The sequence below is a fragment of the Xyrauchen texanus genome, chromosome 21, assembly GCF_025860055.1.
Source record: "Xyrauchen texanus isolate HMW12.3.18 chromosome 21, RBS_HiC_50CHRs, whole genome shotgun sequence".
Classification (NCBI taxonomy): Eukaryota; Metazoa; Chordata; class Actinopteri; order Cypriniformes; family Catostomidae; genus Xyrauchen; species Xyrauchen texanus.
This window is the reverse complement of record NC_068296.1, coordinates 2,644,177-2,669,542: the sequence shown is the minus strand read 5'-3', so window position 1 is coordinate 2,669,542 and position 25,366 is coordinate 2,644,177. Positions and strand designations below refer to the sequence as shown.

Below are 25,366 nucleotides of genomic sequence, written 5' to 3'. Positions count from 1 at the left end.
CTCCGCCTCGTGGAGAATATGTGTCCCATCTTTGTCTCTCTCTCAGGTGTGGCGTACACATCAGTGTGTTTCCCGTGTAAGCCTGGGACTTTCAGTCGTACCCCTGGCTCGTCCTCTTGTGAGCCCTGTCCGCAGGACACCTACTCCAGTCATGGGGCCAGCTCATGCACACCTTGCAATACAGAAACACACTACGCTTGTAAGTATATATCTGCTTGGGGCGGCTTCGCCCTTTCGTTTTCCCGCTATTTTGGATTGTTTGAAACCAATTCAAAATGAACTAGTCCTAGACCTTTCACCCTATTGGAACCCAACCAGTGCAGAATGATTCAGCCCAAAAGAGTCCCAATATGAAAAATCATCCAAGGAATTTTGCACTTTAGATTTTTCATCAAACGTTAAGCCAAAAAGGACATAGTGGGCGTGGCCACTTATACTTTAAAGGTTATAACACATGAACAGAAGATATTATCGCCATCTGAGGACCCTCTGAAACAATTGCTTGTCTCTTGGTGGTACTGTAATTAAAAATCTAAAAATGGCGCTAACTATGGAACCCATGGACTTACATTTTTGCATACGGTGTCTTTGTCCAAGGTGCCATCATGGGCTATGAGGACAGTTACATATCTTGGAAAAACATGGCTGCCATCGACCAATTTGAGCAGCTTTTAGATGGGGTTAAAAAAGGCAGATTGGAACGAAATGTGGTAGACCTATTTGTCTCTTGGCCCAAGAGGTCTGTGCAAAATTGGAGAACAATTAGGCACCGGGAGGCGCTATCACATATTTCAAGCATGTAAATGGTTGTATATATGCCTGTGTTTCACATATTTAAGGTTTAACTTTATTTAAAAACGAATTTTTTGGTTATTTGACCGATCAGAACCAACCAGTGCAGAAAGATTCAGCATGAAAAGTTATCAAAGCAATGTTAAACTAATGATTCATCGGCAAACAGTACGCCAAAATGTACGTAGGGGAGTGGTGACTTCTGCTTAAACGGCTATAATATATATATATTATATACAGAATTATATATTATCACCAAACTTATGTAGGAGGTCTCTCTGAGGACACGTGGAAAAAGTGTGCACCTCTGCCTCTTGGTGGCGCTATAACATGCACACATCTCTGATGTTGTTTTAGGTGAATATGGACAGTTTAATTAAAACCTAAAAGCTTGAACCCCATTAATATATTAATATATCTTATTAATACTTACAGGCCCTAAAAGCTTGAACCCCATTAATTGCTGCTTGCAGCTTTATCTTTTACTTATTTCAGAATTTTCACTTCTCTTATGAAGACTTTGACTTCATAAATTTGGCTTATTATGTCATAATTATGGCTTTGTATCAAACTTTACAGTACAAACTTTAGGTTGGCTTGAGAAAGCTTAGCATGAAAGTTTGAAGTAGTTGTAAAAGCTTGAAGTTTTAAGGCTTTTAGTTTAGTTATAATTTTTAGTAGTTTTACTAAAGTTTAAAAATAAGATCATTCAGTCAGATAGATAGATAGGTAGTTAATGTTGTTTTAGCACTTCGCTAGGCCATGCTAACATGTGTTAGCATGATGCTAGCAGATTTTTAGCATGTTGTAGCACTTCGCTAGGCGATGCTAGCATGTGTTAGCATGATGCTAGCACTATTCGGGATAAGTCTGAAGGTCTGTGCTAAGTTTGGTGCGTGTAGCTTAAAAGCTCTAGGAGGAGTTAGTCTTGATCATTTTAGTCTCAGAATAATAATAATTATATTATTATTATTATTATTATTATTATTATTAAGTTTAAATAGGATTTCAGTAAGTTGGCTTTCTCAAGCCAACCTAATTATCACATAATTATGATTTTGTTCATTTGGACTATCTCATAATTATGACTTTATCTAATAATAATGCCTAAGAATCTTTATCTTTTTTACTTTTTATCTCATTATGACTTTATATCTAAATGTATGACTTAAATAATTTTACTTACTATTTCAGAATTGTGTCTTTTTGATTTATGATCATGGCTTTGTTTCTTATTATTATGACTTTTTATTGCATAATTAAGATTTTGTAAATTTTTAATTTACAAATAATTATGACTTTATATCACATTTTTACTTAATCTCATAATTATGATTTAGTGTTTCATAATCTTATAATTATGTCTTTCTATCGCATAATTATAACTTTTAAAAATCAAAATGACAAACACAATTTTGACTTTCAAAATTTGATTTATAATTATTATTACTTAATAACTTTGTAATGATTCTGACGTAAATATGGCTTAGTATCTAAAAAGTGTTTGACATTTGATCTCATAACGATGATTTTTCTCAATTATGACTGAATCGAATAATCAAGATTTAGAATCTAATCATTTTGACAATCTCCTAATTATGATGTCACAATGTTGAGATTTTATATCATAAGTATGACTTTCTATATCATTAATATGACTTTGTATATGATAATTATGAATTGCCAGAGCACTTCTCCCCCCCTGTGATGGAAGTATGTGCTAATGGGCTTTCATACATTTTAAAAGTTCCTATAAAAGCGTTTTTGAATGGTCTTATGATGCGATCTGATGTGAGATGTCTCTCTTGTGTGACAGCTGAAGGTTCTGCCATGTGTAGGAGAAGACCTCCATGCTCCGAGGAAGACTACATCCAGACCTACAGCACCTGTGATGAGGAGGGCAAGGTGAACAAACGCTTTTTAGAAATGTTTACAGTTGCAACATCATGTTATTGCACAATGCCGCTGCCTATAAAAATCCCTTTTTTCATTTAATTAGATTATTTATTTTTTGTTAGACTCAGGTCATATTTAAATGGGTAGAGCCTCAGATTTGTTTGATGGATGCTTTGGGTGCTGTTAAACTGCCACCTTCTGGTCAGCGTGAGCCATGCCCTCCCTGCAACCCCGGCTTCTATAACAACGGCACGGCCACCTGTTCTCCCTGCCCACCTGGGACCTTCTCTGATGGGGTTAAAGGTGATTCCCAAGAGGTCCCTTTTAACTTCATCAACATAAACACAATTGAAACCAAAAAACAAAAACAAAGATATTAATTACGGAATCTGTGTATGACATCCACAGCATGCCAGCCTTGCCCAGCTGGCACAGAGCCCATCCTCGGGTACGAGTACGAGTGGTGGAACGTGCTGCCTGCGAATATGAAGACGTCCTGCTTCAATGTGGCCAATAACAAGTGTGATAGTTTAAATGGTGAGAGATTACTCAAGGACATTTTTGGGGGGTGACATTGCAGTGCATGTAAGGTTGTAATTTTTGCTTTAGCTGGAAGATGTCGCTGTTGCTCAATTAAAATAAAGTGTGTGTGTGTGTGTGTGTGTGTGTTAGGTTGGGAGGTGGCAGGCAATCACATTCACTCAGGAACAGGTCTTTCAGATAATGATTATCTCATTTTAACCCTTCGACTACCTGGATTCAAGTGAGTCTTCAGGCACTTTTATACCATGTATTTGAGTTCTGCCCATAGTACATTCTGTTCATTGACTACTTATAAAAGTAATCCACTACAAATGACTAATTACCTCTGGTAGATTGTAATCTGATTACCTTAATCTCTTAATTGAAAATGCAATCACATTACTAATCGCATCATTTTTAAGATTATTTCTAAAATGTTTTCTACATAATAATATTATTTGAGAAATCTGTGTAACCCAAGTAATGTAGTTAATTATTTAAAGGAACAGTTCACCTTAAAATTCTCTCATCATTTCCTCACGCTCATGCCATCCCAGATGTGTGACTTTATTTCTTCTGCTGAACACAAATGAAGATTTTTAGGAGAATATCTCAGCTTTGTAGGTCCATACAATGCAAGTGAATGGGAAGTTCCAAAAAGCACATAAATGCAGCATAAAAGTAGCACATAAGACTCCAGTGATTAATCCATGTTTTCAGAAGCGACATGATAAGTTTGTGTGAGAAGTAGATTCATATTTAAGTCCTTTTTTACTATAAATCTCCACTTTCACTTTCACATACTACTGCTATTTTTTGGGGTGATTCGGATTCTTTGTGCATAACACCACCTGCTGTGCAGACAGGAGAATTCATTGTAAAAAATTACTTAAAAATTTATCGGTAAAACGTTTTATGCTGCCTTTATGTGCTTTTTGGAGCATCAAAGTCCTGGTCACCATTCACGTGCATTGTATGGACCTACAGAGCTGAAATATTCACCTAAAAATCTTCGTTTGTGTTCTATAGAAGAAAGAAAGTCACACATCTGGGATGGCAAGAGGGTTGAATTGAACGTCAGTAACTTTAATCTGATTACAAGAATTTTAATTGTAATATTACACCACTTTTTGTCTAAAAGTAATTAGACCCTATCCCTAGTCATAATGAATTACTTTCAGGTTGCACAAAAATCATTGTTTAATCATTGATTGCCTCATGATTAAAACACATGATACAGGACCTCCTCTGCTTTGTGACTGTTGCCATTACACTTGTAGGACAACTTGTCCTTTTGCTGTATTATAGAAGCACTCCTTATGTAATGTGTGTGAAGACACAAGCTTGTAATGAAGCTTTATTGTTTCTTGTATCAGGTTGCCCGTGTCACTGCAAGCAGCTGGCAGCGAGTACGGCCACATCACTTTTGAGTTTGAAACCATCTGCTCAGCTGACTGTGAATTCTACTTCATGGCGGTGGATGTAAGCATTGTACCTTTTTATACCTGGTTTACACATCTTGGGTGATCCAATCACAAGTGGTCAGCCGGGACACATCGTTGTTTACACCAGGTAGTAACATGTCAATCACACACACAAAAATAGCACAACAAATATATTAGTTATATTATATATTAGTTTCTCATAATGATCAGATGCTTTTAAAATATTGATTGTGTGTGTGTGTGTGTGTGTGTGTGTGTGTCTGTTTGTGTGTGCGTGAGTGAGTCTGTTTGTGTGCATGAGTGAGTCTGTTTGTGTGTGTGAGTGAGTCTGTTTGTGTGTGTGTGAGTGAGTCTGTTTGTGTGTGAGTGAGTCTGTTTGTGTGTGAGTGAGTCTGTTTGTGTGTGAGTGAGTCAGTGTGTGTGTGTGTGTGTATATGAGTGATTGGGAGTATGTGTTAGTGAGTGGGAGAGTGTGAGTGTGTGAGGTGAGTGCGTATGTGTGTGTGAGTCTGTGTGTATGTGTGTGAGTGAGTGAGTAAGTCAGTCAGCCAATGAGTGTGTGTATGAGTGATTGGGAGTGTGCGCGTGTGAGTGGGAGAGCGTGTGAGTGCGCGTGAGTTAGTGAGTCTGTTTGTGTGTGTGTGAGTGAGTAAGTCAGTCAGAGTGTGTGTGTGTGTGTGTATATGAGTGATTGGGAGTGAGTCTGTTTGTGTGTGAGTCTGTTTGTGTGTGAGTAAGTGAGTCTGTTTGTGTGTGAGTCTGTGTGTGAGTCTGTTTGTGTGTGAGTCTGTTTGTGTGTGAGTAAGTGAGTCTGTTTGTGTGTGAGTCTGTTTGTTTGTGAGTGAGTCTGTTTGTGTGTGTGTGTGTGTGTGTGAGTAAGTCAGTCAGAGTGTGTGTGTGTGTGTGTATATGAGTGATTGGGAGTGAGTCTGTTTGTGTGTGAGTAAGTGAGTCTGTTTGTGTGTGAGTCTGTTTGTGTGTGAGTGAGTCTGTTTGTGTGTGTCTGTTTGTGTGTGAGTGAGTCTGTTTGTGTGTGTGTGTGTGTGTGTGAGTAAGTCAGTCAGAGTGTGTGTGTGTGTGTGTGTGTATATGAGTGATTGGGAGTGAGTCTGTTTGTGTGTGAGTCTGTTTGTGTGTGAGTAAGTGAGTCTGTTTGTGTGTGAGTGAGTCTGTTTGTGTGTGAGTGAGTCTGTTTGTGCGTGAGTGAGTCTGTTTGTGCGTGAGTGAGTCTGTTTGTGCGTGAGTGAGTCTGTTTGTGCGTGTGTGAGTCTGTTTGTGTGTGAGTCTGTTTGTGTGTGAGTCTGTTTGTGTGTGAGTGAGTGAGTCTGTTTGTGTGTGAGTGAGTGAGTCTGTTTGTGTGTGAGTGAGTGAGTCTGTTTGTGCGTGAGTGAGTCTGTTTGTGCGTGAGTGAGTCTGTTTGTGCGTGAGTGAGTCTGTTTGTGCGTGAGTGAGTCTGTTTGTGTGTGAGTAAGTGAGTCTGTTTGTGCGTGAGTGAGTCTGTTTGTGCGTGAGTGAGTCTGTTTGTGCGTGAGTGAGTCTGTTTGTGCGTGAGTGAGTCTGTTTGTGCGTGTGAGTCTGTTTGTGTGTGAGTGAGTGAGTCTGTTTGTGTGTGAGTGAGTGAGTCTGTTTGTGCGTGAGTGAGTCTGTTTGTGTGCGTGAGTGAGTCTGTTTGTGTGTGAGTAAGTGAGTCTGTTTGTGTGTGAGTAAGTGAGTCTGTTTGTGCGTGAGTGAGTCTGTTTGTGCGTGAGTAAGTGAGTCTGTTTGTGCGTGAGTAAGTGAGTCTGTTTGTGCGTGAGTAAGTGAGTCTGTTTGTGCGTGAGTGAGTCTGTTTGTGCGTGAGTGAGTCTGTTTGTGCGTGAGTGAGTCTGTTTGTGTGTGAGTCTGTTTGTGTGTGAGTAAGTGAGTCTGTTTGTGTGTGAGTCTGTTTGTGTGTGAGTGAGTCTGTTTGTGCGTGAGTGAGTCTGTTTGTGCGTGAGTGAGTCTGTTTGTGCGTGTGTGAGTCTGTTTGTGTGTGAGTCTGTTTGTGTGTGAGTGAGTGAGTCTGTTTGTGTGTGAGTGAGTGAGTCTGTTTGTGCGTGAGTGAGTCTGTTTGTGCGTGAGTGAGTCTGTTTGTGCGTGAGTGAGTCTGTTTGTGCGTGAGTGAGTCTGTTTGTGTGTGAGTAAGTGAGTCTGTTTGTGTGTGAGTAAGTGAGTCTGTTTGTGCGTGAGTGAGTCTGTTTGTGCGTGAGTAAGTGAGTCTGTTTGTGCGTGAGTAAGTGAGTCTGTTTGTGCGTGAGTAAGTGAGTCTGTTTGTGCGTGAGTAAGTGAGTCTGTTTGTGCGTGAGTGAGTCTGTTTGTGCGTGAGTGAGTCTGTTTGTGCGCGTGAGTGAGTCTGTTTGTGCGTGCGTAAGTGAGTCTGTTTGTGCGTGCGTGAGTGAGTCTGTTTGTAAGTGAGCCTGTTTGTGTGTAAGTGAGCCTGTTTGTGCGTGAGTGAGCCTGTTTGTGTGTGAGCCTGTTTGTGCGTGTGTGAGTCTGTTTGTGCGTGAGTGAGTCTGTTTGTGCGTGAGTGAGTCTGTTTGTGTGTGAGTGAGTCTGTTTGTGTGTGAGTCTGTTTGTGTGTGAGTCTGTTTGTGCGTGAGTGAGTCTGTTTGTGCGTGAGTGAGTCTGTTTGTGCGTGAGTGAGTCTGTTTGTGCGTGAGTGAGTCTGTTTGTGTGTGAGTCTGTTTGTGTGTGAGTCTGTTTGTGCGTGAGTGAGTCTGTTTGTGCGTGCGTGAGTGAGTCTGTTTGTGCGTGTGTGAGTCTGTTTGTGTGTGAGTCTGTTTGTGTGTGTGTGAGTGAGTCTGTTTGTGTGTGAGTAAGTGAGTCTGTTTGTGTGTGAGTAAGTGAGTCTGTTTGTGCGTGAGTGAGTCTGTTTGTGCGTGAGTGAGTCTGTTTGTGCGTTTGTGTGTGAGTCTGTTTGTGCGTTTGTGTGTGAGTCTGTTTGTGCGTTTGTGTGTGAGTCTGTTTGTGCGTTTGTGTGTGAGTCTGTTTGTGTGTAAGTGAGTCTGTTTGTGTGTGAGTGAGTCAGTGTGTGTGTGTGTGTGTGTATGTGTGTGTATATATGAGTGATTGGGAGTATGTGTTAGTGAGTGGGAGAGCGTGAGTGTGTGAGGTGAGTTCGTATGTGTGTGTGAGTCTGTGTGTATGTGTGTGAGTGAGTGAGTAAGTCAGTCAGCCAATGAGTGTGTGTATGAGTGATTGGGAGTGTGCGCGTGTGAGTGGGAGAGCGTGTGAGTGCGCGTGAGTTAGTGAGTCTGTTTGTGTGTGTGTGTGTGTGTATGTGAGTGATTGGGAGTGTGTGTGTGTGTGTGTGTGTGTGTGTGTGTGTGTGTGTGTATATGAGTGATTGGGAGTGTGTGTGTGTGTGTGTGTGTATGTGAGTGATTGGGAGTGTGTGTGTGTGTGTGTGTGTGTGTGTGTGTGTGTGTGTGTGTGTATATGAGTGATTGGGAGTGTGTGTGTGTGTGTGTGTGTATATGAGTGATTGGGATTGTGTGTGTGTGTGTGTGTGTGTGTGTGTGTGTGTGTGTGTGCGTTTTTAAAATAAAAAAATGTATTCCTTCATTAATTTTTATTATATACCACTTATTACAAGAAAACTCAAAATGTGAATCTTTAAATGCACATTGTCATGCTGTATTAACTGTTACGTACACGTCTTTTCGAGTCGGGCATGACGGTTAAATTAAAGTTCAGTTAGCATTTATTTCTAAATTAAGAAAAATATACTTTGCCAATTGAATCATTTTGTTAACAAAAGTTTTCAGACAAATTCTCAAGATCAAGAAATTTTAAATACTTTTACATTAAAATCAACTCATATTTAATGATATTCATATTTATAAGGACTATTATCAAATATAAAAAACTGTATCAGATGTTTGCCCCCCACACTTTGAACTTCAAGGGCTCCTACCCATACAAGTTATCAACAACTAATCCTATTTTTTTTGTTATTAATGTGTATAACTAGTTTTAAATTAAAATATTAAGAACTATATAAGATGTTTTGGGGTTAGGATTAGCATTAGGGTTATAAACACAAAAAATTTTTTAGGAGCGTTTTTGGTGACATTTTTGCCCTGAGGCCCCATTCATTTCTAAAACCTGCTTCAGTGTTGTTCAGGACGAACTAGTGTTTAAGTTTAAGTTTGATTGACAGAACAGTCCCTTGATAAGTGTTGTTGATCTCTTCTGTCGTTGCAGGATGTGAACTCAAGGGGCACAGGTGTAGTTGAATCATGGGACGGGAGTAAAACTAAGCAGAGCTATACCCACATAATGACTGAAAACAAAACTGTGGATTTGACCTGGGCCTTCCAACGCACCAGTCAGGCCAAAGAGGTCAGTACATATTTAATTACATTTTTAATTTACTTTTTAAATTTAAGTTAAACATTTGATTTCTCTCCCTCTCTCTCGCTCTCTCTGTCTTTCTGACCATCAGGTACGCAAGTATGTCAATGACATGGTGAAGATCTACTCTGTAACTGTCACTAATGCCGTGGACGGGGTGGCATCGTCGTGCCGGGCATGTGCGCTGCAGTCTCAGCAGGCCGGCTCCTCCTGTGTGCCCTGTCCTGCTGGCCACTACATTGATAAACATACCAACCTGTGCCAAGAGTGCCCAGCCAACACTGTCCTCTCTGGACACCACATCTATGGCAGAGAAGCATGCCAACCGTGTGGGCCGGGCAGCAAAAGCAACAAGGCAATTCATCTCATTTTCTTTGTTTATAGGCAAAAGTTAAGCACAATTCTCTTTCTCTACTGCATATGTATGTGGATATTTGTTCTATGGGATGTGGTTAATTAGTGATTGAAGGTCCGAGTTGGACACTTAGTCCCCGATTTACTAAATGTTTCAGTGTGTATAAAAATGAGCAAAATTGACCTTATGCTAAAAAAGGGTCCGAGCTGATCTACTAACATAGTCTATTTGCATGCCTCCAATTTATGCCCAAGTTATGCAGAAATATTTTAAGTGGCAGTTCTTTCCAGTAGGCAGGCCGATATGCACCTGTATGCCGAACGATGATGATATTATACAATTCTATAAATAAACATTAAAAAATTATTTAGTGAGAGCTGTACTGTAATTGCATTTGATGCAAGTACCACACACAAAGCCTCCTGTTGTAGGGTGTGTTCAACGTATTTGCATGTGTAGTTATTTGTGTGATTTCTCTTCCTAAATCACCCTCAAACCCCCATGACGTGCACATGCAATTTCATAGATTGCACAATCAAATTAGCCTTAAAAGGGTCATGAAAAGGAGAACAAATGTTCCTTTATATGTAGGCATATAAGAGGTAACTGTACTTTAAAAACATAATGTACATTTCAGTACTCAAAACATCTACCCCAGTCTAAAAAGAGACACCCTGCTGAAAAGTCTCGTTTGGAAATCTGTCTGTTTGTGATGTCGAGACATTGCTTATTTGTGTTGACACGTCCCACAGCATGCATCATCGCACCCTTGGCCCCGCCCACTGGGGCGCGGTTCGAGAGAGCAGGACAGACCGCTAGTGTGGCCTAACTATTCCTGAACACCAAAGGGGAACCGTCTGGACTGTTTTGAATTATTTTCGTATATAAACGTGCACTAAACACTTAAAAGACGCGGTGTCAAGTTACAACTCCGAAAAGAAGATTCATTCAGCTGCAGACTGTTTTAGTTCTTCATTAAACTGTTATTTATACCATCAAGCCGGTTCTCGTCTCCTTCTTTCATTAATCCCTTTACACTGGTGCCGAAATCCGGGAAGGAGGAGGGAGGCCCCATAGTGGAGTCCTCGCCTTTACCATCCACCCCAACGGAGCAGCCGTGGCCATCCGCTGGAGGACAGAGGAGCCCGGCCGCCTGGAAGCGGAGGAACGGCCGCCGACCACGAGGGGAGGAGGGGCTCCCAATTAACCGTCTGGAGCGGTTACCGCTGCCAGGGGCAGGGGGAGACTCCTACCGTCCACCAAAAATGCGGCGGGGCGTTCCGTCTGCCAGGGGCCAGAGGTCTGCCTCTGATCCGTCCGGGGAGGTGCGGCTGTCGTTCATTAGAGGGTGGAGGAGTGGCCGAGGACCAAGCTACAGCGTATCGGGGAACCGGCGAATAAGTGTTTTTCTTTCCTCTCTCTCTCCCACTACCACTCCGTGTTGGCCTTATCCTCTCTTTTTTTTTTATGTTTTTGTTAATTTGGCACGATCGTCGTTACGACGTGTAGGTGCCACATTTTGTTTTTCCTCCCCTTGTCCCCTAGCTGTCATCCAGGTTGACGGGGATGTCCTGCTGGCAGACGGGGCGTTAGGCACGAACAGGGAAAGAGCGGGGGGGGGGGGTGTATACGTCATGCCGGGGGCTCCCCAGCCTGAGAGAATGAGGGAGGAATGTGGCAGGGCGGAGGGCGGGGCCAGGTCGTGATGCTACACACCTGGTCCCTTATCAGGCTAATTAAGCCTCCGAGAGGGATAAAGGCTGATTTCTGCATTGTTCTGCATTGACTGGATTATTTGAATCAATTCTTTCTAGATTTTTCTATCTTTTAAATGAAGAATAATGAGTGTATGACCTTTCTTGAAATACATTTACAGGAGCACAGTGTGTGTTTTAGTGACTGTTCATTCACATACACTGAAAAGAATCTGACTCTTCGGTATGACTTCAGCGCTCTGGCCTCCGCCGGGTCCATCATGAACGGGCCGAGTTTCACTGCAAAAGGCACACAATACTACCACCTCTTCAATATCAGCCTGTGTGGAGCAGAGGTACACACACACAAGCACACGCACACGCACAGTCACCTGAAATGAATTGAAAATGAATGCAGAATGTTATTTATCCCACTCTGGGTCTGTTTCAGGGTCACAAGGCAGCAGTCTGTAGAGATAATGTCACAGATCTGTCCAGTGAGGACGCTGATGGTGGTCATCTGGGCAGTACAGTGAAGGCTTTTATCTGTCAATCAACCATTATCCCTTCAGATGGGCGGGGCTTAAAAACAGCCCTTTCCTCGCAATCCATTAGCCTGGCAGACACATTTCAAGGTGTGTTTGTATGAGAGATATTTTCATATCACAAAGAAAACTAGCAAATATATTAAAACTAGGGCTGTCAATCGATTACAATTTTTAATCAAATTAATGATATGGTGTCCTGATCAATTCATTGCATATACAATTATTTGTAAACAGATGATACTACAAGCTTTCATTTCTCAGGAATCTTGCTAGGTTTAGTTAGAATCACCCAAATACTATTGATTGTTTTAAACTGTTGACCGCACTACATACTAAACCTTTATTTTAGGTGCTGTCACCTAGGTATGCACTGATGTATTGGCCGAAGATATTTATCGGCTGCCGATATTAATTGGCCAATTAATGACCAAATTAAAACTATCGGCAAATCGGTTTAAGCATGAAAATACTGCGATGAAAAAAATGATGGTTCATTAATAATTAATTATAATGGTCTAGTATCCAGTAAGGCTGCACGATTAATTGAGTTGAGATTGAAATCACAATATGCACCGTTTAAAATAGACAGTAATGAGCGCCTCTGTCAGCATGTGTTAGCAAGCGGCGCCCTCTAGCGGTGTGGACGGCATCTGAAAGATTGGTATGGTATCCAGTAAGGCTGCAAGATTAATTGAGTTGAGATTGAAATCACAATATGCACCGTTTAAAATAGACTGTAATGAGCGCTTCTGTCAGCATGTGTAAGCAAGCGGCGCCCTCTAGCGGTGTGGATGGCATCTGAAAGATTGGTATGGTATCCAGTAAGGCTGCGCGATTTTTTGAGTTGAGATTGAAATCACAATATGCACCGTTTAAAAAAATAGACTGTAATGAGCGCTTCTGTCAGCATGTGTAAGCAAGCGGCGCCCTCTAGCGGTGTGGATGGCATTTTCCATTATCCGTTACACCACTGTAGAATTTAAAAGGATGTTTTGTTCCTCTGGTAACTTTTTATTTTTCATGATGTGTTTGACATTTCCATAGAATTGCCCAACATAATATGTTTGCATAATGTGTGAATTTATATCTCCCATCTCCCATCATGCCATATGAAATCACTTCATTGTGATCTTCTATTATATATTGTACAGCCATGTAAAATGTGAGTTCAGTTGTTTTCAACTATGAAAAAAAAAAAAAGTTTAAAATGACTTTTTTTTTTTTTTTTTTTGTCTCATCAAGCTTTATGCTATGATATTTTGTTATTTTTTCATTGTTTAAAAAAAAAAAGTTTTTATCTTCGATTTATCTTTAGTTGTGTTTCACTTTAAAATTTTGGCCAGTCATGTGTTCAACAGGTCCAATCCACGTTCAATGGAAATTATTTATTGTTAGAACAAAAGCTTTTGTTCTTCTTTGTATGTCTTAAAAACACAATTCCTGAGCAAAACAGTGATCTGATGATACAATAAGCCAAGTGGCAAAATATCTGTATTATATAATAGTTATTTGTAACTATCGGTATCAGCCAAAATGTTTGATATCTGTGCATCCCTACTGTTACCCCAACATGTCCTCTAACACAGGCTGTATGTGTGCGTGTTCTGCCGTAGGAGCAACAGTGGAGAGATTACTCAACGGAATAACCACCAGACCAGAGCTCTTTCCATCTTCATCCGAGAGAATCCCAGACATCCACTTCTTCTATCGGTATCCGCAAACTCCAAGTGCCTCTCATGGACGGCTGTCTGGGGCTTTAGTATTAGGGATTTCATTATATGGTTTATTATTGGTTATGTGTTTAATGGCATGTTTTATTTGTGAAGTTCTCCTCAGGTCACCATCTCATGTCCGAGAGGTAGAAATGCAGTGGTTTCACTGCGCTGTAATCCAGAGAAAACAGCGAGGGGAGATCTATTCGTACCCAGGTACATACACCTCATCAAACAAACATGTGCAATGCAGTTGATGGAGTCTAAATTTGGCACAGGCCATCTCCCATCATGCCATATGAAATCACTTCATTGGTGAGCCGCTGAAGTGATTTTTATTAGTTTTATTCAGTTTTTTTTAAAATTTATTTCTTATGCTTATGTGCTGTAGTCTGTGGAAAAATTAGTCACTGGTTATAATAAATGATAATGTATAAATACAATTATATAAATATATTTTGTAACTTAACACACACACAAACCAAGTCTATAGTAATATAATTAGCTATGAATATGAAGATTATAATTATATGCAGTGATGAGCCAAAACATTATGACCATTCACAGTTTCAGCGAATAACGTTGGTCTGGGTAGATTAGATGGTGAGCGAACAATCAGTTCTTGTGGTCAACGTGTTGAATGCAGGAGAAATGGGCAGGACCTGAGCGACTTTGACAAGGGCCAAATTGTTATGGCCGGACGACTGGGTCAGAGCATCTCTGAAACGGCTTGTAGGATGCTCCCGGTCAGCAGTGGTGAGTATCTACCGACAGTGATCCGAGGAGGGACAAACTACAAACCTTCGATTTGGTGTTGGGTGCCCAAGACTCATCGAACACACAGTGTATCACACCCTGCTGCGTATGGGGCTGCATAGCCACAGACTGGCCAGAGTGCCCATGATGGCCCCTGTCCACCATCAAAAGCACCTACAATGTGCATGTGAACATTGCAACTGGAGCAGTAGAAAAAGGTCGCCTGATCCAATGAGTCACATGGATGGACATGCACGTGTGCGCCATTTACCCGGGAAAGTGATGGTACAGGATGCTCTGTGGGAAGACAACAAGCCGGTGGAGGGAGTGTGATGCTCTGGGCAATGTTCTGCTGGGAAACCCTTGGTCCGGCCATTCAATTTGACACGTGCCACCTACCTCAACGTCGTTACAGACTTGGGACATCCCTTCATGGCAATGGTATTCCCAGGTGAGTGAGTGAGTGAGTGAGTGAGTGAGTGAGTGAGTGAGTGAGTGAGTGAGTGTTGAGTAGAGTATATGCACAAATCTTACTGTGTGTTTGTGTGCATTTGCAACGTTAAGATGAAAAGCAGATCTTTCCGGTTTCTCCTCCATAAAAAAGAGATGTGTCACTATGTCTTGGTGCCAAATACCCCAAGACACCTTCATGGGTCTTGTAGAGTCCATGCCTTGGCGGGTCAGCACTGTTTTGGCGGCACACAGAGAACCAACAGCATATTAGTCAGGTGGTCATAATGTTTTGGCTCATCAATGTAATTTCTCAAATCATCAGGGGACTGCCTTTAGGGGCTGTTCAGACCGAAAGTGTTCTTGTGCTTAAAAAAGCCATATAGAACTTTAAACAGAATGCAGGCGCTCCTGAACATGTATTACCGTTGAGGTTGCCGTGGTGGGTCAAACTCATGACATTTTGCTTGTACAGAGTGCTCGGATTTAGCTCGGGACTAACTTACTCTGTATTGCACCAGTGATTGTCCAGCAGGGACGTGTGACGGCTGCATGTTCTACTTCCTGTGGGAGAGCTCCAGTGCCTGTCCACACTGTTCTGATGCCAACTACCACGCCATAGAAGGAGCCTGTAAAGGGGGAGTGCAGGTACTGCCGTTTCACGTGTCCTCTCACTATTGTCTTCTATTTTTAACCTTACGAACTTATGTTATGATGATATGGTGCTTTCATCATCAGGACACCGTGTATGTGTGGACCCAACCTCGCTTGTGTGCTGGCGGGCTGTCTCTCCCACTGAAGAGAACTTCTCCATGTGAGACGATAGATTTCCGGCTGAAGGTGGGAGTCGCGCTTGGAGCGCTCTGTGCGGTTTTCCTCGTCTCTCTAACCTGCTCCTTCTGGAAGAAGAACAGAAAGTATGTTTCCTCTACAACTCCGTTATTACAGATACAGTTTTATTCTTGCTTCCTACTTGTGCTTCTCTGTTCCTGGGTTCTGATAGGCTGGAGTACAAGTATTCTAAGCTCGTGATGTCAGCCAATAAGGAGTGTGAGTTACCGGTGGCAGACAGCTGTGCCATAATGGAAGGTGAGGGCGAGGAGAAAGAGGAAGAGGAGGTGGTTTATCCCAACAACTCTTCTCTTCTGGCTAAGCTAAAAGCTTTCAAGGTCAGTTATAAAACGGCACAGAGGTGTAAAAATACTTCTAACTTGATTTTGCATTCTGTGTGCTCTGTTTTTCAGTTGTTGTTCCATGTAAACATGCATTAGACGGACGTCTTTGTAAGTCAGTGTTTTTTAGATGCTGTGTAGTTCAAAAGCTCCACAGAGTTTCAGTGTTTACATATTTAAACTGCAGTGGAGGAGAAATATATTAACATAAAATATGAAGAAAATGTCTAAATATTGCAGCGCATTGTTTTAGCAGTGATGTACGTGTGCCCCGGTGGTGCAGCGGTTAGCACTGTCGCCTCACAGCAAGAAGGTCGTGGGTTCAAACCCTGGTTGCCCCGGCCTTTCTGTGTGGAGTTTGCATGTTCTCCCCGTGTCTGCGTGGGTTCTCTCCGGGTACTCCGGCTTCCTCCCACCATCCAAAAGACATGCAGGCTAGGTTAATTGGTGTCTCCAAAAAAAATTGCCCTAGGTGTGGATGTGGAGGTGAGTGTGAGTGTGAGTGTATGTCTGTCTATGTGTGGCCCTGCGATGGACTGGCGACCTGTCCAGGGTGTCCCCCGCCTTTCGCCCAATGTTAGCTGGGATAGGCTCCAGCCCCCCGCGACCCTGTACACAGGATAAGCGGTTGACGATGGATGGGATGGATGGGTACGTGTGCCCATAAATGTGGAGACAAAAACAGGGATGTAAAGTTATTCAAAAGGTATGAAATATTTCCCACTTTTAAAATGCATAAATGGGTCAATGATGCTCATTTTTATTTAAAAATACATCAAAAATGCAATTCACACAAAATAATGACTTTGAACATGGATATGTAAAATATGTTAGGTTTAGGGTTATTGGTATTTATAATTTTTCTGGGGGTTAAAATAAAATGTCTAATTGATGTAACCATCTGGAGACATTTAAAAAATATATAAAATAAAGTCTTATTAAAAACTGAAATTCTTGAATATTTTTTTTTTACATAACTAAGTTTAAAATCATATTTGATTATTATTATTTAAATTTTTTTTTTAAAGCAGTTTGAAAAAACTTTTTTTATAAAATTATTAATATTTAAAAACGTTTGTCCATTTTGTTGTCATGTGACAATACAAACATAAAACACAGAGGACCCCTGTAGACCCTCATGACTAAAAAATATGAGATATTTATGTTCAGGTCAAATTGAGTCATTATATCACACACACACATATATATATATATATATATATATACACACACACACACACACACACACACACAGTGATGTGAAAAAGTATTTGCCCCCTTGATTTCTTCTATTTGATTTTATAAATTTTTTTATACTAAATTATTTTAGGTCTTCAAATGAGATATAACATAAAACAAAGGCAACCTGAATGAACCCAAAATACAGTTTTCAAATATTTATTTTTATTGAAGCGAAAAAGGTATCCAACACCTATAACACCCATGTGAAAAACTAACTGCCCCCTTAAAGGTAATAGCTGGTTGTGACGCTTTTAGCAGCAACAACTGCATCAAACGCTTCTGATATCTGGAGATCAGTCTTTCACAACGCTGTGGGGGAATGTTGTCCCACTCTTCTTTCCAGAACTGCTTTAGTTCAGACACATTAGAGGGTTTTCGAGCATGAACTGCCCGTTTAAGGTCATGCCACAGCATCTCAATCGGGTTCAAGTCGGGACTTTGACTAGGCCACTCCAAAACTTTACATTTAGCTTCTTTTGAGCCATTCAGAGGTGACTTACTCCTGTGATTTGGATCATTGTCTTGCTGCATAATCCAGTTGCGCTTGAGCTTCAACTCATGGACTGATGACGGGACGTTCTCCTTTAGGATTTTCTGGTTTAGAGCAGAATTCATGTTTTCCTCAATTATTGCAAGTCGTCCTGAAGCAGAAAAGCATCCCCAAACCATCACACTTCCACCAGCATGCTTGACTGTATGTATGATGATCTGTTTGTGGAATTCTGTGTTTGATTTATGCCAGATGTAACGGGACCCCTGTCTTCCAAACAGTCCCACTTTCAACTCAACAGTCCACAGAACAGTCTCCCAAAAGGTTTGAGGATCATCAAGGTGTGTTTTGGCAAAATTCAGATGAGCCTTATTGTTCTTCTGGGTTAGCAGTGTTTTTCGTCTCGCCACTCTTCCATGGATGGCATTTTTGCCCCGTGTCTTTCTGATCGTGGAGTCATGAACAGTGACCTTTAGTGGTGCGAGAGAGGTCTGCAGTTCATTGGATGTTGTCCTTTGCTCTTTTGAGACTTCCTGGATGAGTCGTCGCTGTGCTCTTGGAGGAATTTTGGAAGGTCGGCCACTTCTGGGAAGGTTCACTACTGGGCCAAGTTTTCTCCATTTGGATATAACGGCTCTTCACTGTGGTCCTTTGGGGTCCTTCCCAGACTGATGCATGTCAATCACCTCATTCCTGATCATTTCTGGAATTTCTTTTGACCTTGGCATAGTGTGCTACTGGGTGAGACCTTTTAGACAACGTCATGCTGCTGAAAAAGTTCAGTTGATGTGATTGAACAGGGCTGACAGTAATCAGGTCTGGGTGTGTCTAGTTCAGCTGAACCCCATTATGAATGCAGTTTCATAGATTTGGGGATTTAGTGAATAAGGGGAGCAAATACTTTTTCACACAGGTGCAGTTGGTATAGGATACAATTTTTGCTTCAATAAACAACATTATCATTTAAAAACAATATTTTGTGTTTACTCTGATTGTTTTTATGTACAATTTTGTTAGAATTTTTGAAACAATTTATAGGGGTAAATAAGTCGTTTAGGACATCTAAAACACAAGTAATTTTTCCAACAATTATTTACAGACCGATTGTTTCACTTTTAATTGACTATAATCACAATTCCAGTGGGTCAGAAGTTTACATAAGTTAACTGTGCCTTTTAAGCAGCTTAGAAAATTCCAGAAAATTATGTCAAGCCTTTAGACAAATAACCAATTATCTTCTGATAGGAGGTGTACTGAATTGGAGGTGTACCCGTGGGTGTATTTTAAGGCCTTCAAACTAAGTGCCGCTTTGCTTGACATAATTGGAAAATCAAAAGAAATCAGCCAAGACCTCAAAAACAATTGAGGAACTTGGGAGCAATTTCCAAACACCTGAAGGTGTCACGTTCATCTGTACAAACAATAGTATGCCAGTATAAACACCATGTGACCACGCAGCCATCGTCCCGCTCAGGAAGGAGATGCATTCTGCCTCCTAGAGATGAACCTAGTTTGGTGTGAAAAGTGCAAATCAATCCCAGAACAACAGCAAAGGACCTTGTGAAGATGCTGGAGGAAACAGGTAGACAAGTATCTATATCCACAGCAAAACCAGTCCTATATGGACATCACCTGAAAGGCTGCTCAGCAAGGAAGAAGCCACTGCTCCAAAACTGCCATAATAAAGCCAGAATACAGTTTGCAAGTGCACATGGGGACAAAGATCTTACTTTTGGAGAAATGTCCTCTGGTCTGATGAATTAAAATTGTAACTGTTTGGCCATAATGACCATCGTTATGTTTGGAGGAAAAAGGGTGAGGCTTGCAAGCCGAAGGACACCATCCCAACCGTGAAGCATGAGGGTGCAGCATCATGTTGTGCTGGTGCACTTCACAAGATAGATGACATCATGAGGAAGGAAAATGATGTGGATATATTGAAGCAACATCTCAAGACATCAGCCAGGAAGTTAAAGCATGTGTGAGCAATGAGGCCTACAAACCTGACTCAGGTTACTCCAGTTCTGTCCGGAGGAATGGGACACAATTCCAGCAACTTATTGTGAGAAGCTTGTGGAAGGAAACCCAAAATATTTGACCCAAGTTAAACCATTTATAGGCAATGCTACCAAATATTAACAGTGTATGTAAACTTCTGCGATCGTTATAAAGGTGTTTAAACAACAATACACTTCCACTTGCATGTATTTGACAATCGGAATATCAGATATTTCATGCCATAGCTAACACATTTGTGAATATTCTGAATAAAAAAGGAAAAATGACATAAAAGCAGATCATCATTCATTCAGCGCTGTTGCTGCTGCGGTGTGTCACGTGACAAGCAATGATGCGTCACCATGGAAACCATAAAGTGACACATTCTAAATAACGGTCGCCTAGAAAAACTCAAGCTGGGGGGGTCAGTTATATGTTGTATGCGCAGCGGCAGCGGAGACGTAATTTAAGGAGTCCCGGAAGAATATAATTTTATCCTCTTAGTGAAGAAAGCAACATTCCGGTAATGACACAAAAACAGATTTCAAATTTCTTTTCAAAAGCTCCCACAGCAAAGCGAATAAGAGAAGGGGGGGCAACATCATCCGATTCATCGTTATGTGTAGCATCTCAACGCACGCATAAAGCTTGCCACAAAGAACCGGCCAAAGTAAGGATTATGCATTAAACGTTTAAATTGTTTATTAATAAACTAGTGTTTTCTGTCAGTTTTCGGTTCATTTATGAGACGCGCTCCAGTTCACACGCCGGCGCCTCCGTGTCCTAATGATATTGTCTACTATATTTGCTTCTTATTTATTAATCCAGTCAATTTGTTGAAAATATTGATTAAAATTAAGATACAATTTATACAAAACGAAATTCACTTAAAACAAAACAATAAGTGGTCAGAATTATGTCTGACCCATTCCAAATGTTTTCCGATATATGGTGACTGATGGAACAAAGAGCGTGCATTTCGACATTTGCAGTAAAAACTTGAAATATCAATTCTCAGAAAATGCATTTAATACCAATATATTGAAACGTCTGTTTATATACTCCATTAACTCCGCCAGCGTTTTTAAAAAAGTTGCCAGCCACCGCCAGGGTTTTTGACGATTTTCGCTAAATTTTAATGGCCCGCAGAATATTTTCTTCCATGAATATATGAAGATGCTATATATCACAATAAAGATCTGAGCCTCTGCTTTTAGGCAAAAAAATGATTTTATTTTATCTTCATTTGTTCTTTTTTATTGCCACTTGAACAGAGGTAGGTTTTGTCAAAAACAACATTTCGGACAAAAAGCTGAGAAAAAGGCATTTTTATCAAACAAGTGCTTTAGTATTAGTATGGTGTTCCACTTCACGTTTGAGACGATCGCAGTCTGTTTCTTTGATCAAAGAGTTGCGTACTCTTTCAAAACATGCGCGCGGGTCTTCCTTACCGTATACCACCTAAAACACGGATACCCGGATAATTCCGTGTTTGGCGGGGAAAGAGTTAATAAAGGAGTCCAGACATTGGAAAAATATCAGTCCACATGCGTTTTAAATTTAATATTTAGGTACTTTTAGGTAGCAAAATATTTTTTTGAAAATTCTACTAGCCTACGTCACTCATAAATCATGAAATTTCACACATCCACCATCGCTTCAGTTTTATTAAAAATCTTTAACTTTTAGGTAGCAAAATATTTTTTAGTAATTCTGTCAATTACACTAAGGTTAGATTTCATTGAAGGTAAACTGGAGCGGCCACACTGAGCTGTGTGTAACGCCCACAGACGTGAAGTGAACGAGACAGAGGCTGACCGGTACTGTCTGAAATGGTTAACTCTGTGGCGATGCATGTGCAAAACAGATTTAACTAATCATAAAGTCAATCAGGATACATAACACAGCCTACTATAGGCCTACACTGAGTCGCTCCCCCCTACCCCCCCCCTTCTATTGACCCCTCTGTGTTTCTAGGGGTTGGCAGGGCACTCCTCCGCCCCTGGCAGTATCGGGGTGTCCAGTCCCCACTCGCCCCGCGGATGGCGGCCGTTCATCGCGTCCGGGTGGTCGGGCTACTCCGTCCCCCCTGGGTGGACGGTAGTGTCGAGGACTCTAATTACAGTAATTACGAGCGAGCGAGTGTGTGTGTGTGTGTCAGATTGCTGTCATCAGCTGGTGTGTGTGTGTGTGTATGAGAGAGTGTGTGTGTGTGTGTGTGTGTGTGTGTGTGTGTGTGTTTGTGTGTGAGTGTGTGTGTATGTTTTGCAGGATGTTTTAGAGTCTCACCCTGTAATTTCTGTCTTTTTTGTGCATTGTGGCTGATTTATTGATTGTATTTGACAGAAATAAAAGCTCTTTTTTTTTTTCATACATTTTCAATGGTTGGTCAATTTTGACTGCAAATACCAAATGTGTTGCTTTTTTTTCACTTCATTGAATCAATTATTTGTATATGTTTGTATGATGTTCAGATGGCAAATGGAGGATAAGTCACAAAGTCTTGTACTGCTCAGATAAAGGAAAACTTTTGTATTAAATGAGTAAAGTTTATTTCAGTCAAAAATCACCAAATACTATAGGAGGGTTTAGAAAATGAAATATGATAGAACTGGTAGAACTGTTTTTATTTGAAACAAATCCTTGGATGGAAAAAATGAATAGGACAAATTCTTCCGGAAACGAGATGGTTAAAAAAGTGAGTGAGTACTATTGCTATAGTGAGCATATGATGCCTTTAAAATGCCATCCAGGTCGGTGGCTCAATAGTTTATTTGTAAACATCATGAACTCCTCAGCATTCCTTAATAACACTTCCTGAAATCTGTGCCTTACAGATACTGTTGCAGGTCATTTATCTTTCCGTTAAACAAGCCCGTCTCTCACTCTTTTGATTTGCACGCTAGTTGTCTTGGTAACGCGCGGTGTCCGCTGACAGTCCTTGGCCTTTGCAGGGTAGGGTTTTCAAAGGGATCCGACCTTGACGAGGAGGGCGATTCTGCACTCTGTTTGTGTACATTTGTCGCGCCCGCGTTCACTCGTTTGTTCCCGTTTTCAAAACCATGTTCCTGTTTCTAGGGCAACAAGAAGAGCGCTGAAGCCATCCAAATGAAATTCTCCCATATGGAGAAGTCTGTGTGGGGATAGAGGAAGAGGAAACGGGGATACCAAAACAACCGGAAGCCCTTTCCTGTTCGCTATCGCACGCAGTGGCTTCAAGACAACAAGGATGGAAGTTTTGCCTCAGGAAATGGGAAACATGTCTTTGTCTTCGTGTCACTGTGTGGTTTATTTAGTCGTTTCTTTAGGTAAGTATTGTAAGGGTACAGGCCAGGTTTCTCTGTAAGCTTTTCGGAGCAACAGCCGCAACTTTATGAGTCCTGCTTGTCAGAGCGAATGTAGCCAAGGGTCATGCTAAAAACACAAATACACCAAGACATTAAGTATTACTGACAGACGCTTCCAATCCCAGCTAAACTACACTTGAAAGCCATGCAAAGTGTGTTGTGTTCAAGCACAGCCAAAATAGACTTTTTTGGGCTTAAGTTAACCATGTGACCGTGTGATGGGGATGCTCCAAATGAAATATGACATGAAATGAATGAAGTCTGTGAATAAAGAGATTTCGGAGAAGCAGGAGTCAGTTTTGTTCTATTTTTATGGTTTTCGACATACCTCCATGTCATTCTGTTACTTCAGTACTAAAGCAAACACGAGAGATTACAGGATGTGCTTTGCAAACTGAAGCGATGAAACATTAGCTGGATTTGACCCCTAATTAAGGAGCCTAATGATCTGCTGGTGTGGTTTTATTCTTTAAATTTCAAGGCCCATTGACCTTAAATCTGCTGCAGGGAAAGATCTGTTGAGACCCATAATGATTCTGGACTGAGGTATAAAACCCTCTATTCTGAGGTTTTGAATGCTGACAATATTATGCATATATGTAAGTAGTGATTTAAAAAAAAAATATATTGTTTATATATATTTGTTTGTGTTTTATAGTAAAATAAAACCGTAATTGTGTTCTGTTCTGGATCTCTTGATATGAATTGATTTTGATATAATATATAATAAATGATTTGCACTCTCAGATGTGTACTTCTGTGAGCTTGTCCAGGACACATGTTCTTGTGAGGTCATTATACATCAGTGAATCTTCTAATCTAATACAGCTCATTTCAGTAAAATGGCTTTCTGATGGCTATACTGATTATTTAGGTCGAATCAAAGAAAACCAGGCAAACTGTATTACCCCAAGCTTAAAATTATGTTCCAGGTTTATAGACACAAGGTATATACACTCACCTAAAGGATTATTAGGGACACCTGTTCAATTTCTCATTAATGCAATTATCTAATCAACCAATCACATGGCAGTTGCTTCAATGCATTTAGGGGTGTGGTCCTGGTCAAGACAATCTCCTGAACTCCAAACTGAATGTCAGAATGGGAAAGAAAGGTGATTTAAGCAATTTTGAGCGTGGCATGGTTGTTGGTGCCAGACGGGCCGGTCTGAGTATTTCACAATCTGCTCAGTTACTGGGATTTTCACGCACAACCATTTCTAGGGTTTACAAAGAATGGTGTGAAAAGGGAAAAACATCCAGTATGCGGCAGTCCTGTGGGCGAAAATGCCTTGTTGATGCTAGAGGTCAGAGGAGAATGGGCCGACTGATTCAAGCTGATAGAAGAGCAACTTTGCCTGAAATAACCACTTGTTACAACCGAGGTATGCAGCAAAGCATTTGTGAAGCCACAACACGCACAACCTTGAGGCGGATGGGCTACAACAGCAGAAGACCCCACCGGGTACCACTCATCTCCACTACAAATAGGAAAAAGAGGCTACAATTTGCAAGAGCTCACCAAAATTGGACAGTTGAAGACTGGAAAAATGTTGCCTGGTCTGATGAGTCTCGATTTCTGTTGAGACATTCAGATGGTAGAGTCAGAATTTGGCGTAAACAGAATGAGAACATGGATCCATCATGCCTTGTTACCACTGTGCAGGCTGGTGGTGGTGGTGTAATGGTGTGGGGGATGTTTTCTTGGCACACTTTAGGCCCCTTAGTGCCAATTGGGCATCGTTTAAATGCCATGGCCTACCTGTGCATTGTTTCTGACCATGTCCATCCCCTTATGGCCACCATGTACCCATCCTCTGATGGCTACTTCCAGCAGGATAATGCACCATGTCACAAAGCTCGAATCATTTCAAATTGGTTTCTTGAACATGACAATGAGTTCACTGTACTAAAATGGCCCCCACAGTCACCAGATCTCAACCCAATAGAGCATCTTTGGGATGTGGTGGAACGGGATGTGCATCCCACAAATGTCCATCAACTGCAAGATGCTATCCTATCAATATGGGCCAACATTTCTAAAGAATGCTTTCAGCACTTTGTTGAATCAATGCCACGTAGAATTAAGGCAGTTCTGAAGGCGAAAGGGGGTCAAACACAGTATTAGTATGTGTTCCTAATAATCCTTTAGGTGAGTGTATATAAACAATACTTGTGTTGGCATGATACTAGTGCAATAGAATCACTTATTGATGTTATTTGTTTAAAATAATAGCCATTCTTTCAATTTCTTTTATTGTGCTTGACACATATGTGTGTGCGTGATATAGTTGCGCCCAAACATATTGGCACCCTTGGTAAATATGAGCAAAGAAGGCTGTGTAAAAGGTCTTTATTGTTTATCCTTTTGATCTTTCATTCAAAATATTCACAATAATCCTCAATTGCAAACACAGAACAAGTTTGATCAAAAAACAATTGTCAAATATATGTGTGGCACAGTTATTGGCAACCTTTTGTGCAAAACTCTGCACAACTTCCCTTTGCCAATATAATAGCTCTAAGTCTTCTCCTATAATGCATAATGAGGTTGGAGAACACATGGCAAGAGA

General features: G+C 40.9%; 1 protein-coding gene across 4 annotated transcripts in view; it reads left to right on the top strand.

Annotated features, from left to right (window-relative positions):
• The window catches only part of LOC127661387 (endosome/lysosome-associated apoptosis and autophagy regulator family member 2-like), a 119,985-nt gene that overhangs the window by 9,261 nt on the left and 85,358 nt on the right, over positions 1-25,366 (top strand). For 3 of the 4 annotated variants that reach the window (XM_052152047.1, XM_052152048.1, XM_052152044.1), the window contains exons 7-21: positions 47-199; positions 2,609-2,697; positions 2,811-2,991; positions 3,097-3,225; positions 3,361-3,451; positions 4,587-4,692; positions 8,880-9,017; positions 9,121-9,384; positions 11,261-11,434; positions 11,530-11,713; positions 13,240-13,336; positions 13,453-13,554; positions 15,066-15,192; positions 15,283-15,461; positions 15,548-15,713. In XM_052152047.1, coding sequence (XP_052008007.1) covers positions 47-199; positions 2,609-2,697; positions 2,811-2,991; positions 3,097-3,225; positions 3,361-3,451; positions 4,587-4,692; positions 8,880-9,017; positions 9,121-9,384; positions 11,261-11,434; positions 11,530-11,713; positions 13,240-13,336; positions 13,453-13,554; positions 15,066-15,192; positions 15,283-15,461; positions 15,548-15,713 — 2,180 coding nt within the window. Of the gene's footprint in view, positions 1-46; positions 200-2,608; positions 2,698-2,810; positions 2,992-3,096; positions 3,226-3,360; positions 3,452-4,586; positions 4,693-8,879; positions 9,018-9,120; positions 9,385-11,260; positions 11,435-11,529; positions 11,714-13,239; positions 13,337-13,452; positions 13,555-15,065; positions 15,193-15,282; positions 15,462-15,547; positions 15,714-22,524; positions 24,540-25,366 lie in introns of those variants that run through there. The other variant, XM_052152046.1, reaches the window with a different exon arrangement.